Source organism: Mastigoproctus giganteus, chromosome 11 (assembly GCF_048544385.1).
Source record: "Mastigoproctus giganteus isolate SK-2022 chromosome 11, ASM4854438v1, whole genome shotgun sequence".
Lineage (NCBI taxonomy): Eukaryota > Metazoa > Arthropoda > Arachnida > Uropygi > Thelyphonidae > Mastigoproctus > Mastigoproctus giganteus.
Window position 1 is genome coordinate 142,954,037 of NC_143585.1, and position 17,890 is coordinate 142,971,926.

General features: G+C 36.7%; 1 protein-coding gene across 1 annotated transcript in view; it reads left to right on the plus strand.

The window, feature by feature from the left end:
* LOC150078488 (UDP-N-acetylhexosamine pyrophosphorylase-like) overlaps window positions 1-17,890 on the plus strand; it is a 296,675-nt gene that overhangs the window by 85,110 nt on the left and 193,675 nt on the right. The window contains exon 5 of the mRNA XM_090385379.1: window positions 16,644-16,819. Coding sequence (XP_090241505.1) covers window positions 16,644-16,819 — 176 coding nt within the window. The remainder of the gene's footprint in view (window positions 1-16,643; window positions 16,820-17,890) is intronic.

The following is a 17,890-nucleotide window of genomic DNA, read 5'->3' on the forward strand; positions in this document are numbered from 1 at the left end:
GGAAAGAAAACAAACCCCCTTTAGTTGTATCCTTCGATGCAAATGTTCACAACCGAGGTGAGTCCTTGATTCATATTTTGTATAAGTGCTTTTGTACTGGGAGGTAAGAAAAGGCAATTGATACTGCCATTATTTCTTGATAAAATTTTATTGGAAAATTGTGAAGGTGTTAGCTAACACTAAAGAAGTCTTCATTGCTTTCATTTGCATTTAAATTTTCCTTTTGAATGATACTTGTTTTTTTTACAAAGTGATTGTGAGACCCTTCTGAAAGAAGTTAGGGATTGTATCATTAAATTCTTGTTTAGGAAAAATCTTCATTCAGCATAAACAAAATACATACGTACTGATGGAGTTGGCTGCTTCCATCAGGGCTCTATTTTTGTCTAAAGATTTTGTTGCCTGTTTCTACATAGTTGGTGAAAATCTATAAATTGTTGGTGGTAGAAACCCAATTTTTTTAATCAGTTTTTATCCTACTTTTAAAGCATTGAGTATGTTGTTGAATTCTGAAAAATAAATTGCTAAATTATTTCCAGACATATTGTTCGATGTTTTGGTATTATTCACAGCTTCTTGATTGCGGTTGAAGCTTTTGCTAATATGAGTTGTTGTTATTTGGTTTTTAGGAGCATTAGCAACTAAGGCCATATTGCTCTGGGGATATGCGGTGGTCATGCCCCGACCTTTGCGCATCCTCCATATTTGGTGGCTCACGGGCTCGAACCCCGGTCTAATCAAGAAGCGTGTGCTACGCACTGCTGCTCCTGCCCGCCTGACTACGGAGGTGCCCGCTAATATGAGTACATCTTATTGAAACTTTCAATTTATTAGTGGGGAGATTGTAAATATTTTTTAAGGGATGTGAGGAATTTTATGTTTATTAGGCATTTGTGTAATTTTGATTATGTACTGTATTTCCCCATGTATAAGACGCACCTTAATTTTGGGGCCCGAAATTTGAAAAAAAATGTATTACATAAAGTTATTGAACTCAAGTTTTATTCATCATAAAATTCATACAACTCCTCATAATTTGAATTCAGCACTGTATGAAAATCTTTTCTGAGCCATTTCTGGGCAGAACGTGGCAAAACGTAACCTAATATACCAGTAACAAGTGCGAAACAATGAGCGTAAAGAGAACAAGCGCGAAAAAGCGGAAAATGCAAGTAAAAAAATCTACAACCACGGTATAAGGCGCACCCAGTTTTTTGACCCCAAATTTTTCGAAAAAAGGTGCGTCTTATACATGGGGAAATACGGTATATTGTAAGAAATTTTTGTATTTTCTAATTTTAGCAGAGCTTTTTTGTATTGTCTGCTGTATAAGCTTTTGTTTATACGATGTTTAGATTAGCTTTTTTGGTGTTGTCTAATATTATAGAAGGTTTTTTTGCAAAGTTTTGGAAGTTTTTTAATAATATCAATTTTGTTTTATTTTAATTTAGAGAAAATGTTACAGGTGAAAAGTTATTTTTTAATAATTTTGTTCTAGAACTTCATGTGTCAAATACAGCCACTCCCCGATTAACGTAAGGGTTATGTTCTGCGGAACTCTACGTAAGTCAGAATTTCCTCCATGCTTGTGCAGCACTCGCAGCTGTGCTCACTGTATTGATTGAATCAAAAAAGAAATGTTTGATGAACATGTGAATAGAATTATTTATTGTACTTATTAAATTTTTTGTCTCATGCACAGGAAAAATTACAAAAGTGTGCAATTTTAAAAATTTTCAAAATCATAAAAGTCAGTACGTTTTACCTCTCGAGCATCATTGCCAGAATCGGCGTCTTCAGCTGATAAGTATGGCACTGTGGAGGTTGAGGGCTGTGAAGATTTAGAAAGGGTCGGCCGCTCAACCTTATGAAAGAAGATATTAATGGATGACTGGACGGTGGCTTATTTCTTTTCATCGTAGATTTATTTGTAGTAAGCAAGCATATCATTCACCCCTCTGTTAACTTTTAAGAATCGTTCGCTGTCAGGATCCATCTTCTCAAACGTCGCCATTGCCATCTTTCTGGTGATGAAGCGTCTTGACTCCTCATTTGGTTCATCTTGAGCTTTCTGTTTGCTGATGATAGCACATTGCATTCCACCTTCCAGTTTTAGAAACCTTGCCTCACACATTCAACTTCTTGAATATCTGCCACCAATTCCCTAAATGCCAATTTCCTGGTAATTCTCCAGTGGCACAAAGATAACTTAGTTAAGGCGCCTCCGTAGCCAGGTGGGAAGGAGCAGCAGCGTAGCACACGCTTATTGATTAAACTGGGGTTTGAGCCCGTCACCACCAAATACGGAGGATGCGGAAAGGTCAGGGAATGACCACCACATATCCCTGGAGCAATATGGCCTTAGTTGCTAATGCTCCTAAAAACCAAATAAATAACAAACATAACTTAGTTGATTTCAATCCTTCTAAAACTCAGTCTTGTCTTATACCTTGCAAAAAAAGGATTCTTATGCTTATCTTATGATACTCACATTTCTAGAAATCTAATTACAAATATTTCTTCCTCTGCATCTAAAAAACTGGGTTTTTTTTTTTTCCTCTTTTGTCCTTGATGTTTCTTTTCTTTTAAACAGTTTCTCACTCTGTACAAATCGTAAATTTGCCTTATCATGGAATATTGTTCCCACATCTGGGTCGGTGGCCTCCAAACCTCTCTCAGGCTTCTAGATTCCATTCAAAAGAGGGCTGTTAGTTTAATTAATGACTAATCTTTAATAAAGTCTCTCCACTCTGTCTCATAGACATTTTGCTTCTGCTGCATGCCTTTTTTATAGATACTTCCATGGGTAGTGTTCTTCTGAATTGGCTTCTATAAGTCTGCTCTCTCTTCCAAACCAGTCCAAACTGCACTGCAATCAGTCATTATCCTCTTGCTATCCCACTTCAAACTCACAGTATCTACTGTTCTTCTTTCTCATTTATTTCTTCAACTTCCATTTTCTGGAACAACCGCCCTTCATATGTATTTCCTGAAGTATCAACAAGTATCTTCTTTCGTCTTCTAAACTTTAAACCCATGCACAGTACTAAGTACTGTAGTTTCTAATACCTCTCATGCTTGGGGTTTTCATTAAAAAAAAAAAGAAAAAAAAAAGTATTATCTTTACTTGAGTTCATAAACTAAAACAGATGATTTCATTAGTTCTTTCTCCAAAAATAAGAGAAACATTTTAATTCATTCTCAGTTTTGTTAACAGCCATTATCTGAATTCCATATTCTACATAGTTTAATGAAATCATTAAACTATGTAGATAAATTTCAGATTCAACTGATGGTAGATAAATAAGCCTTTTCATATAACATTCTTAATGTTTGCACTTAAGCTTGTTCCTTTGTTCTCTTTAGGCGCCTCCATAGCCAGGTGGGCAGGAGCAGCAGTGCGTAGCACACGCTTCTTGATTAGACCGGGGTTCGAGCCCGTGAGCCACCAAAAATGGAGGATGCGGAAAGGTCAGGGAATGACCACCGCATATACCTGGAGCAATATGGCCTTAGTTGCTAATGCTCCTAAAAACCAAATAACAACCGAACCAAACCAAAATCCTTTGTTCTTTAACAGATGATTGAGCAAAACGTAACAATCTCAAGGTTGGTTATTAACGTTGTTTTTATAGACCTCTAGGTTAAATAAATAATTGTCATCCCTTGCTAATAGCATCTTACCTTTTACCAGCTTATGAGTTGGAGAGTATTTCTGCACTCTTAAGCTTCAAAAGCTGCATGTATACTTGCGTGTACACCAATGCTAGGAGTTTAGTAAATAAATTTGATGAATTTGAGGTATTGTCAAAACGTCAAAGGCAGATATTGTTTGGATATCAGAGACGTGGTGTCACACAGATATAAGGAATGCAGAACTGGAATTTGGGGAGTACAATGTCTACAGAAAGGATAGACAGGATAGGAAGGGAGGAGGAGTTATGCTATTAGTTAAGAAACACATAAAATCCAAGGAAGTGAAGCCAGTCGACATTGCTGGACAGTGCAGTGTCGAGTCAGTTTGGTGTGACATAAGCATTGGGAGATCAAAATTGAGAGTAGGAGTGTGCTATAGGCCTAATGAATCTGATGAGTATAATAAGAAACTGTACAGGGAAATAGAGTGGACCAGTAAATCAGAGACTTATAATGGGGGATTTTAATTTCCCAGATAATGACTGGAATTTGTGGGTTGGTCACTCACACACTAGCAAGGCTTTTGTGGATTTATTGAATGATTGTTTTCTACATCAGCATGTTCGGGAGGCAACTAGAGGGAGTAATACTCTTGATTTGATTATCAGTAGTGATTCTTCATGCATTAAGAATCTGCAGATAAATGAACCACTAGGTGGCAGTGATCACAGTGTGCTGAAGTGGGATTTACTCAAAGAGGTAACTACCATTAGGGGTAAAGGGAAGGGTTATTGCTTTCGTAAAGGTGACTACGATGGACTGAGGCAGTGTTTAAATTCTGAACAGTGGGACCAACTGATGATGTTACCAACAGCAAATTCAAAATGGGAAGCATTCAAAGAACTTATCTTGGAAGCTACTAGGCTTTACATTCCAACTAAGAAATATTGTTCGAGGTTTAGGCCTAAATGGATGTCAGATGAACTAATGAGACATATGGCAGAGAAGAAAAATGCATGGGATACATACAAATTAACACATGAAACAGAAGCCTATGATAATACAAGTTTATCTGTAACCAAGTTAGAAAGGAGATTAGGCAGACAAAGGCAGATTACGAGAAATCTTTGGCAAGGGATGCAAAGAAAAACAGCAAAGAGTTCTTTACTTATGTAAACTCTAGAAGGAAGGGGATGAATCAGATTGGTCAACTTGATATCGATGGGTCAACTGTTGATGATCCTGCTCAGGTAGCTAACAAACTAAATGAATGTTTTGCATCGACATTCACACATGAGGAGTTATTCAGCGAGGGGAATGCCAGAGGTGTATTCAACTCTGGCAGTAAGCTAGAGAATCTTGTAGTAACTGAGAGTAAAGTGGAGGAGAAATTGTTGAAGATAAACACAAGAAAGGCACCTGGGGTGAATGGGATCTATCCAGTTATATTAAAGGAGGCAGCAAAGGAAGTAAGCAAACCCTTAGCCATAATTACGAGAGCTTCCTTGGACTCAGGGGAGGTACCCACAGACTGGGGAGATGTGCAAATGTGACCCCAATTCATAAAGGAGGATCAACGGCTGACAGGTAATTATAGACCTGTGAGTTTAACTTCTGTTCCAGGAAAATTAATGGAGGCACTGGTTAAAGAAGCACTGCAGGATCATCTAGACAAGACTTCAGTTATAGCTCAGACACAGCATGGTTTTGTTAAGGGGAAGTCTTGCCTGAACAATATGATTGGATACTATGATGCAGTCACAAAAGAACTGGATGCAGGGAATAACTTTGATATTATATACTTGGATCTTAGAAAGGCTTTTGATACTGTTGCACCTGGAAGACTGATGCACAAATTGGAACAGTGTGGCATTGGAGGCAAATTGCTGCTATGGATAAAGGGGGGAGAAGACAGAGAGTAGTAATCAATGGACGCTGCTCATCGTGGACTAATGTTATTAGTGGAGTCCCTCAGGGTTTAGTGTTGGGTCCATTATTGTTTTCTGTATTTATAAATGATATTGATGATGGTATATCAAGCTTAATGTCCAAGTTTGCAGACGATACGAAGGTTGTCAAGGACACTACTGACACTATGCTGCTGTAACAGGATCTGGAATGTTGAGGAGATGGGGAGATGGGCTGAGAGGTGTCAAATGAAGTTTAACATTGACAAATGTAAAGTACTACATATGGGAAACAGCAACCCCAGAGCAATGTATCAACTCTGTGGTACTACACTGACAGTGGTAGAGAATGAAAGGGACCTGGGGGTAGTTGTGCAGGGAGATATGAAGTTCTCTGAGCAGTGCAGACGGGCTGCAGGAGTAGCTCATGGTGTATTGTCAGTGATATATAGGAATTTTTCTACCAGGGATAAGGCGGTGATTATTCCCTTGTATAAAGCAATGGTCAGGCCACCCCTAGAGTACTGTATACAGGTCTGGAAGCCTCATTTCAAGAAGGATGTAGAGCTGCTGGAATGAGTACAGAGAAGGGCAACAAGATTAGTGAATGGAAGAAAGGGGTGTTCTTACGAAGAAAGGCTTAAGTTTTGCAAATTACAGTGTCTGGAGACTAGGCACCAGCGAGGTGATCTGATAGAGGTGTATGAAGCCTTGAATGGTTTGAGCATGCTCAATGCTGATGGAATTCTCCCTTTTGCTTAGAATAATCACCTGAGAGGGCATAAATTCAAATTGAGGAAAGACAGATGTCGGATAGACGTGCGGAAATTTGCCTTTAGCCAGTGGGTGGTTGGTTGGTGGAACAGACTTCCATCCCTTGTCGTGGAAGTTGATAGCCTAAATAAGTTTACGGCTCAGCTGGACAGCTGGTATTTTGAATGAACAGAGGGGTGAAGTGTTTTTAGCTGATGCTGCATAAGCTTGCTTTCTTGCATCAAATGCCTGTACTAATGCTAATGCTAAAAACATATACTGAAATCATAAATGAATAGAATAATGTATTAAAAATACATAAAACCTTTCTACTACATATGTTTAATATCTCACAACATATTCCCTTTTCTTTAACTTGACAAATCATGTTGCAAAAGCATGCACAGCATAAATAACATTCATTATTGCCTTCTGACAAGCAAACATTTTTAGAGATTCGTATAAACAATTATAAATTATAAAACAATTATAAAAGTTTATACAAGATATAACTTTGTAGTTCAAAAATTAACAGTCTTTCTTTCTGAGTTTAAAATTTACACTTCAAATTGTATACTTGTATTATAAAATGTTAGAGCAGAATGTGAACTCAAAACAACAAATAAAGAAATAATTAACTTATCATTGCATAGCATAGTATAGTATTTATAGGTAATAAGGTGGAATACTATATACTTTCTACAATATATATATATATATAGGCGCCTCCATAGCCAGGTGGGAAGGAGCAGCAGTGCGTAGCACGCTTCTTGATTAGACCGGGGTTAGAGCCCCTCACCACCAAATACGGAGGATGCGGAAAGGTCAGGGAATGACCACCGCATATCCCGGAGCAATATGGCCTTAGTTGCTAATGCTCCTAAAAACCAAATAACAAACAAACAAACTACAATATATATATATATATATATATATATTTTTTTTTTTTTTTTTCTTTTTAATGTTCTGTATATGGGTTTGTAATTTTGGTCTGATTTATAGCACTAGTTCATGGCAGTTTTTGTTCTGTTTCATTTATGATGTTAAGATTCCCCACTGATTCCAAACTTTCAGCGTAGGTCCATCTAGGTTGTATCTAAAGAGCAACATCTCTCAAGACCTATCTCTTGAGTATGCCCCACAGGGCTCAGTTTTTGGGTCTCTCTTCTGGAACATTGTTTTAGATACCTGACTTTGTCAACAGCTTGATGACTACACCACCACCATTGCCTATGCTGACGACCTGGTTCATCTCTTTCCTGGCAAGCCTCGCCTAGAGCTTGAGCAGAGAGCGAGCAACATACTTCATAATCTGGTAAATTGGACAAGTCATAGCAAACTAGCTATATTGCCAACCAGAATGAAAATAATGATATTCTTAGATAAACTCGACTATCAAAGACCACCAATTTTCAAAGTTAAAGTTAAACAAATTTCATTAGTTCTGCAGCTAAAATACTTAGACATCATCATGGATGATCGGCAAAATTTTACTCCACATATTAACAATCTTAATAAATTAATAAGAGGAGTTTACCTCAATATAGTACGTGGAACACTTCCGTATGATACCCTCCAGAAATTAAAACGGAAAAAACGAAAAAATCGGCAACTTACCGGTCCATTAAAGTAAAATATAAATAAAGTAAAATATAAATAATTAAATAATCAATTTAACACAATTCAAAATCAATTCAAAACAATTAAAATTCAAATTAACGCAATTAAAAGAATAACGAAAATATTCAAAACGATCTTCCTTCCTTGAGGATTTTGAATTGTGTTAAATTGATTATTTAATTATTTATATTTTACTTTATTTATATTTTACTTTAATGGACCGGTAAGTTGCCGATTTTTTCGTTTTTTCCGTTTTAATTTCTGGAGGGTATCATACGGAAGTGTTCCACGTACTATATTGAGGTATACTCCTCTTATTAATTTACTAATATTATTATCAACGTAGAACATATTGAGTATTACAGCTCTGATTCATACTATCTAACAATCTTAATATAAAGATTAAGAAATCTACAGCTGCTGTTATGAGAATTGCCTGTACTGAGCAAAGCCTGAACAGGAAAACATTGCTTCTTTATTATAATGCACTATTCATTCCAATTATTTCCTTTGCATCCAGAACCTGGTTGCACAAGGCTACTCCAGTAAAACTACAAGCTAAACTGATCTCCCTGCAGTGATCCATGCTTCTTGCCATGCATTGGGCTTGCAGAACAGTATCCTTTGCAGGTTCTATCCGGAGTTTTACCTCTTCGCCTCCATGTGATATATAAAGGCCTTTCCTACAGATTAAAGCGTGAAATTCCAACTGAAATTTTTAGGCATTATCTGTGATTTAACAGTGGATATTAAAAGAGAAAAATGCTGCATCTGGAATGAACTACTGAAAATCTGGCACACTCATTGTGGTACTATTGCTATGGGACAGGTTACATGCTCATTTATCTCGCAAGTCACATTTCCAACAATGAAAAATGTCAACTGCTGGTTCTCTCCAAATCTAACGACCACCTATCGCTTAACAAGATACGAATCCATAAATTCTAAGTTATTCCAATTAGGCCTCATCAACACTAATTTATGTGCTCTTATGATCAAGAAGAAACATGGTCTCATATATTGTATCACTGCAACAGTTATTCTGATTGAAGAAATATTTTACGGAATTTGGTGATAGGTTTTTCTGAAGGTAATGAGTCAGTTTTTATTGAAAGCGCTGCATACTTTCAAGCCTTATGACAATTCTCTACTTTTCAACAAAAAGAAATTATTGCTTCCTGGTATTTCTACAACACAAACTATGACTTCAAGATCCTTTTCTGGACTTTAAAATATCTCAACTACTTCAGCATGTTATTATGATGCTCATATCTATTTATTTAATGACCTGCCATGGTACTCTTTATTTTTGCCACAGTTTACTGGATGTTTCATTCTTAAGCATGGCCATTTATTAAAAACCACCTGCTGATGTTCTTTTAGATCTTGGACTTCTTTACCTACTGATAACTATCTGCCGTAAATGTTGAATTTGAATGCTGACTACTTGATTTGGCCCCATCAATCTGTGGATGTTTTACTTCTTAGTTTGGTTACCAACTTATGTTGACAGTTTCTGAAATCCTGGCCATTTTTGTTTTTTTTTATTATTATTATTATATATATATACAGTAAGCACCAGTTATAGTGATCACATTTGCAAATTTAATTTTGATTCTAATAAGCAAAATTGACGAATATTATCGATAGGCTATAAAAATAAAGATATAAAGCACAAATTTACACTTTATTACCAAAAGTTTATTACCAATTAAATGATGCATAAAAATCAGATGAATATTATCTACGGGTTAGCAAAATAAAAATAAATTTATACTTATGTAAATTTATACTTAATTAATATACATATTAATTAATATTTGTAAAGTAATAAGAGGAGTTTACCTCAATATAGTACGTAGAACACTTCCGTATGATACGAAAGTGTTCTACATACTATATTGAGGTAAACTCCTCTTATTATTTTAAAAATATTAATATCAACGTAGAACGTATTGAGCATGCTCTGATTCATACTATCTAACATATTAATTAAACATAACACTTTGTAATATGATTATAATTTAAAATACAGTAGTTGCTTATTTTAGATTGCTTTAAATTATCGCTACAAAGTCTATTTATAGATTTTTCAATATTGTATAACAGTCTATATTCATGATCACTTGCACCAGTTTCTTCCAATGGACAGTTTCTCTCTCAGCTGTAGCTTCACGATTTTTCCATTTTGTAACTGGAATTCTTTCGGGTTCATCCTCATTTTCTTCCTCCTTCGCAAAATTATCAGTAACAGACTGGGCAATTTCTTCATCTGTTAATGCTGTAGTAACTTTTAGATCACCATCTATATCTATCCAATCATTAAACTTTTGCCAATGTCTTCAGGCTTTTCAACGTGATCAGCATCGTCACTTAGTTGACCATCATGAATAATCACTAATAATTAATCTGCATTAGCAGGTTTCAGAAACTTCATTCCAGACACTCGATTCACTCTCTATTCACTGATTTTTTTTTTTTTTTTTTTTTGGGTGGTAAAATTTAAAACACAGTAAAAAATAGATAAGCGTCAATCAATAACAAAGCACACACAAATTGGAACTAACAAGACATGTGCAACTTTTTACAGAGTAAGAAGTTTATGAAGTTTAGATATGGGAATGAAGGTCAGATTCTGATTATTTATTTGTGTTTTTTTATATGATTGAAGATTTCAGTGAGGGGGGAAAACACATTTTGCTATAATAACATAAAAACACAGAATTCCAGCTATCGGTATTATCACAAATGCAATAAGGTCGAGTTTACTACCTGATTATAACAGATTGTATAAACTGAAAAGCCCAATAAGCTGAAAACTACAAATCTTGTTTGAATGTGGATGCAGTATACCTATTCAATTTGGTCATCAACAGTTAACCCATTGACTCCAAGTGGCCCAACGTGATTCAGCCCCTTCCTTTTACTCTTAACATAAGCACAGAAGTCTTTGCTGCTGCTGCTGTTCTTTGCCAGAGACTTCTCATAATGCTTAACTTGCTTGGCTTCCTTTGTGACTGATTACAGATTAATTTATATGTACCATAGGCTGCTGTGTCACTTGATAATTTATATGCATATTTCTTCTCTGACATGTATCTCTCTAGTTCAACCGAAATCCATTTAGGTCTAAACTTTGAACAGTATTTCTTCATTGGTACGAAAAGTTTAGTAGCTTCTATGATTACTTTTCTGAATGCTTCTCATTTATAATTTGCTGTTGGTAACTTGATCAGTTAGTTATATTGCATAGAAATTTAAAACTGTCTGAGACCACTGTAGTTACCCTTTTGAAAGCAAAAGCCATTTCCTTTACCTTGACAGTAGTTATGTCAAGGGTAAAGGAAATGGCTCCTTCAGTGGTTCCTTTATCTGCAGATTCTTAATGCATGAAGATTTACTGCTGATAACCAAGTGTGTACGAGTGACCAATCCAAAAATTCTCGTGACTATCTGGAAAGTTAAAATTCCCCATTTTAATACATTCTGTTTTATTAGCCTGCTCATTTTTTCCTTGTAGCTGATTGGTATACTCATCATAGTCATCATGCCATAACACACTCCTACTGTTAATATTAATTTCCTAGTGCTTAATCATACCATGCTGACTGAACATGCCAGATATTCCTTATATGTGTGTGAGCCGTGGTGTCACACAGATATAAAAATCCCAGTGGCTCACATCTGGTGAGTATGGGCCTGGCACACCTAGGTTCCTGAAGCTGGATATCATCATTCTTCTCTTTCTTGGTGATTTCCTTCTCTCTCTCTCTCTCTCTCTCTGGGTAACTCAGGAATTTTTTGTTTTTTTGGCTAGTGCAGCAAAAGCCGCAGGCTTCCTTGCACCACATAGCTAATAATAATAATAAGGAATGCAGACAGTGCCAGATTAGGGCATGGGCTAGCAGGGCCCTTGCCCGAGGCACCATTCTGTAAGGAGTGCCAAATTTTATAAATCATGAGGGGGGATATATCCTTTGTAAAGGGGGGTGCCGAGAAATCTTTTTGCCCGGGCGCAAAAATACTTCAGTCCAGCACTGAATACAGAATTGGAATTTGGAGAGTACAGTGTGTACAGAAAGGATATACAGGATAGGAAGGGGGTGGGGGTTATGCTGTTAGTTAAGAAACACATAAAATCTAAGGAAGTCCATCCAGCTGACATGGGTGGACAGTGTAATGTTGAGTCAGTTTGGTGTGACAAACACACGGGGGAAGTAAATTTGACAGTAGGAGTGTGTTATAGGCCTAATAACTCTGATGAGTACAATGAACAACTGTACAGAGAAATAGAGTGGGCCAGTAAATCAGATTGTCTTATAATAGGGGATTTTAACTTCCCAGATACTGACTGGAATTTGTGGGTTGGTCATTCACACACTAGCAACGCTTTTGTGGATTTATTGATTGATTGTTTTCTGCAACATGTTCAAGAGGCAACTAGAGGGAGTAATATTCTTGATCTGATTATCAGCAGTGATTCTTTATGCATTGAGAATCTACAAATAATGGAACCACTAGGTGGCAGTGATCACAGTGTGCTAATGTGGGACTTACTTAAAGATGCAACTGCCATCAGGGATAAAAGGAAGGTTTTTGCTTTTGCAAGGGTGACTCTGGTGGTCTCAGAAATTTTTAAAATTCTATACAGTGGGACCAACTGTTGATGTTACCAATAGTAAATTCCAAATGGGATGCAGGCTTTTCATACCAACTAAGAATACTGTTCATGGTTTAGCCCTAAATGGATGGCAGATGAACTAATCAGGCTCGTGGCAGAGAAGAAAAATGCATGGGGTGCATATAAATTATCAGGTGGCACAGAAGACTATGGTAGATATAAGCTAGTCTGTAATGAAGTTATAAAGGGTGTTAGACAAGTGAAGGCAGATTATGAAAAATCTTTTGGCAAATTTTCAAAAAAAAACAGCAATTACTTCTTACTTATGTAAACTCTAGAAGGAAGGGGATGAATCAGATTGGTCCACTTGACATCGATGGTTCGATTGTTGATGAACCTGCTGAGGTAGCTGACAAACTGAATGAGTATTTTGCATCTACATTTACACATGAGGAAGTCTGTAGGGAAATGGAGGCCAGAAGCTTATCAAACTCTAGCAGGGAGCTAAATGATTTTGTGATGGCTGAGAGCAAAGTGGAGGTGAAATTGTTGAAATTGAACATTAGAAAGGCACCTAGGGTGGATGGATCTATCCAGTTGTAGTAAAGGAAGTAAGCAAACCCTTAGCCATAATAATGAAAGCTTTCTTGGACTCAGGGGAGGTCGCTGCGAACTGCAGATGTTCTCATGTATACCCTATTCATAAAGGGGGGGGGGAGATCAAAGGCTGAATTGAGTAATTACAGAACTGTTAGTTTAACTTCTGTTCCTGGGAAAATAATCGAGTCGCTGGTTAAATAAGCAATGCAGGATCATCTAGGCAAGGCTGCAGTTATAGTTCAGATAGCATGGGTTTGTTAAGGGGAAGTCTTGTCTGACAAATTTGATTGGATATTCACAAAGGAACTGGATGCAGAAAAATAATTTTGATGTTATGTACTTGGATTTTAGGAAAGCTTTTGATACTGTCGCACATGGAAGACTACTGTACAAATTGGAGCAGTATGGCATTAAGGGCAAGTTGCTCCAATAGGTAAAAGGATGGTGGAGTGGGAGAAGACAGAGGGTGGTTATCAATGAACACTGTTCTTTGTGGACTAATCGTATTAGTGGAGTCCTTCAGAGTTTTGGTGCTGGGTCCACTGTTGTTTTTTATATTTATTAGTGATATTGATGAAGGCATATCAGGCTTAATGTCCAAGTTTGCAGATGATACAAAAGGTAAGGTGGTTAGTGACAGTAATCTAGGTAAGCTACTACAACAAGATCTAAAAAAGTTGAACAGATTGGCTCACACAATTGACAGTTGACAGGTCACAACTGAAGTTTAACATTGACAAATGTAAAGTACTGCATATGGGTAGCAGTAACCCCAGAGTAACGCACCAACTGGGTGGTACTACACTCAGAGTAGTGGAGAATGAAAAGAAGCTGGGGGTCTTTTTGCAGTGCAGATAGGCTGCAAGAATAGCTGATGGTGTCTTGTCAGTGATATATAGGAATTTTGATATCAGGAATAAGGATATACTTGTCCCCTTGTATAAGGCAATTGTCAGGCTACACCTTGAATACTGCATACAGGTCTGGAGGCCTCATTTTAAAAAGGATGTAGAGCTGCTGGAACGAGTACAAAGAAATGCAACGAGATTGGTGAGTGGGACAAAGTTTTGCTGTTACCAATAAAGGCTTAAGTGTTGCAAATTGTAGCATCTGGAGACTAGGCACCTGTGGGTTGATCTAATTGAGGTGTATTAGGTGAATGGTTTGAGCAAGTGCAATGCTGATGGGATTCTTCCTCTTGTTTAATTCTCATCTGAGGGGATATAAATTCAAATTTAGGAAAGACAATTGTAGAAGAGATGTGCGGAAATTTGCCTTTAGCCAGCAGGTGGTTGGTAGTTGGAACAAACTTCCATCTGTTGTAGTAGAGGTCATCCACTTAAATAAGTTCAAGGCAGAACTAGACAAACATTTGGAGTGAGTGGATGGGTGAAATGGGAAGGGTTTTTTTTTTTTTTTTTTTGGCGGATGCAATGTAAGCTTTCTTTCTTGCATCATATGCCTCTGCTAATGCTAACATTGCACTTGTCACCCATGTTAACTGGGATGTACTGCCTTAGATTTAATATGCTTCTTAACTAAGAGCATAACCCCTCTACCTCTCCTGCCCTGTCTGTCCTTCCTGTATAAATTGTATTCCCCATATTCAAATTCAGCATTGCTTATGTCTGAATGACACCACATGTCCTCTATCCCTGGAATATTTGCATTTTATGACTTAATCAGTACCTCAAATTCAAATTTATTTACTGTTCTCCTAGCATTTGTGCACATGCAAGTATATTTGCACATGTTGTTACTCTTAGTTACTCCAGCACAGAAAATTGCAGACACTTTCAAATTCAATCCTAACACCTTTTGTGCCTTTAAAAGATCTTATCTGCTCTATAACATCATCTGCTTTTGCCCCTGGCAGACATATCCTAGTCTTTACTTGTTCCATGATGACCCACAGCAGGGCTTGAAATCTCTGGCACCTTGCTTTCCAAGCTGCTGTCTCTGCATGTAATAATAGTAGCAATTCATAAATCACTTTCACCTCTGCTTGTGGCTCTAGTTATACTATTAGTCTGTGTATCCCCCTAATCTAGCACTTTTCCAACCGATGTATCGTAGCCTCGATAGCATCAGCAAATATTCTTGTACCCTTTCTATTTAAGTGTATCCCACTCCTGTAGAAGCAGCCTCTCCTATTGACAGGTACAGACCAAGCTGAGAAAAATTCTACTTCATGTGCATGCACAGTCTTTTGAGGGCCAAATTAATTGATAAGGCTCTCATCCTATACTCTCTCTTATTTTGCTCACACAAAATTGCAGACACTTTCAAATTCAATCCTAACACCTTTTGTGCCTTTAAAAGATCTTATCTGCTCTGTAATATGCCCCTGGTAGACATGCCCTGGTCCTATTTCACCTGTCCTTACACAACATATGTTCCATTTCCCTGAGAATTTAGTCACTGACAATAGCTAACTGCTGTGGGACCAGCATGTTATGTCTTGGGGATTGCCACTGTGTTGCCTGGTGCACAAGCGTGAGCTCTGGTGTTGAGTTGGGGCAGCTGAGGGCTTTATGGTCCTCTCATTTTAATTCATTCATTGGCCACCCTACTCTTCAACTCTCGGAAGTGACCATCAGAATGCTGAGTTGATGCCTAATATCTTCTTGCTCTCTGAACACATGCACAAAGACAACCCTCTTGGCTGTATCATAAGATGAGATATGAGATAACAGAATACATAAGTAGGGGCGAGGTTGCAGGATAGTTCTGCTCAAATTTTTTTTTTTTCACCCAGGAAATAGATTGTTAGAACAAAGTTCTATCTTGTGTTGTGGAAGTTGGTATCTTGAATAAATTTAAGGAAGTACTAGATAGATAGATTATTAAAAGGGTATGGACAGGTGAAGTGGGCAAGTTTTTTTTTATTTGACTGATGTATAAAATTTCTTTCTTGCATCATTTGCCAGTACTAATACTAACTTTATTCTACACAACAGTGAACTCACTACTCAATTCCAAAGTACTTTAATGTATATGTTTTCATGTACACATTGGGGGGAGGCACATTCCAAATGATGAAGGCATAAAAAAGTTGAATGGGAATTTACCTCTGGACATAGTAGACAATGGCAATAGGGTCATGACATCTCTTAGACATTGTCAGTTGTCTGCTGTTACTGATTAATTTAAAAAAAAAAACCTTCTACAAGCTGTCATTAAAGCCTACTTATTTGCTTCTTTGAACAGAGACAGATGTTATTTTACATATTCTAATATATAAATAAGCACTCATTTTAAAATGTTGTCAAGTGATCTTTAATGTAAATGCATTATGGCCGTTATTATATACACATTTTTTGTTTCTGTGTTTCCAATTCTTTATCATCCATTTTGCTCTGTGTTGAAAGTTTTGTCCAGATCATTTTGTAATGATAAAGATTATTGGAACTTTTTTAGATATGTTTTTTATTGGAACTTTTTTTAATTATAAATGTAGTTAATGTGATTTTTTTCCCTCTTTCTCTCGCTTTGCATTCCCAAAGGTATATTATGACCAGTGAACATACTATGGAACCAACATTGGAATTCTTTTTGAGGCACAACTATTTTGGACTGAAAAAAGAAAATGTTATAGTATTTGAACAAAGTATGCTACCATGTTTTAGTTTTGATGGAAAAATTATTTTGGAGACTCAGTGGAAAATAGCCAGAGCACCAGGTTAGAGTGGGAAATCAACATTTAAACTTATTTAGTGTTGTTTAAGTAATGTTTATTAATATTTTATTTCAAATGAGTTAGAATTTTCAAATGAGTTAGCATGGTCAAAGCAATAAACATTGAATGTGTGTAAAAGTTACAAAGTTATTTTTAGGAATTTACTATAGCATCATAATAATGATATAAAAAAAAAAAAATACACAAAACTTTTGAATCATTATTATCATCACTGTATTACTAATATGGATGTTAAAAAATGACTTTAATAGTAATACAGTGATAATAATAATGATTTAAAATTTTGTTTATCTTTTTTTTTTTTTTTTTTTGTATTTTTTTTTTTTTTTTTTTTTTTTTTTTTTATGTGAACCCCAAACACGAGAGGTATTAGAACCTATAGTACTTAGTACCGTGCTTGGGTTTGAGGTTAAGAAGATGAAAGAAGATATTTGTTGACATTGGACTTGAACTTCTGTTGATTGTAATTTTCAGGAAATACGTATGACGGAAGGTTGTTCCAGAAAACGGCAGTTGAATGAATAAATGAGGAAGATGAAAAGTTGGTTCTGTGGGTTTGAAGTTGGACAGTAAATGGATGTTGGCTAGTGGCGGCACGTGTTCGGACTGTTTTGAAAGAGAGAGCAGGAATTATAGAAGCCAATTCAGAAGAACAGTGCCCATGGAAGTATCTGTAGAAGAGGCATGCAGCAGAAACAGTGCGTTATGAGAAAGCGAGTGGAGAGACTCTGTTATAGATGAATCATTAATTAACCTAACTGCCCTCTTCTGAATGGAATCAAGAAGCCTGAGAGAGGTTTTGGGGGCACCACCCCAGATGTGGGAACAATATTCCATGGCAGGGTGGATTTGCGATTTATACAAAGTGAGCAGCTGTTTGGAAGAAAAGCAACACCGAGAGTGAAAGAGAAAACCAAGTTTTTTAGATGCAGAGGAAGCAATATTTGTAATGTGCTTGTGCCAAGAGAGATTAGAAGTCAGGGTAATCCCCAAAAGAGATATATCATGTTGCCTAGAAATCGGAGTGTCACTAAAGATAAGCATAGGAGCAGA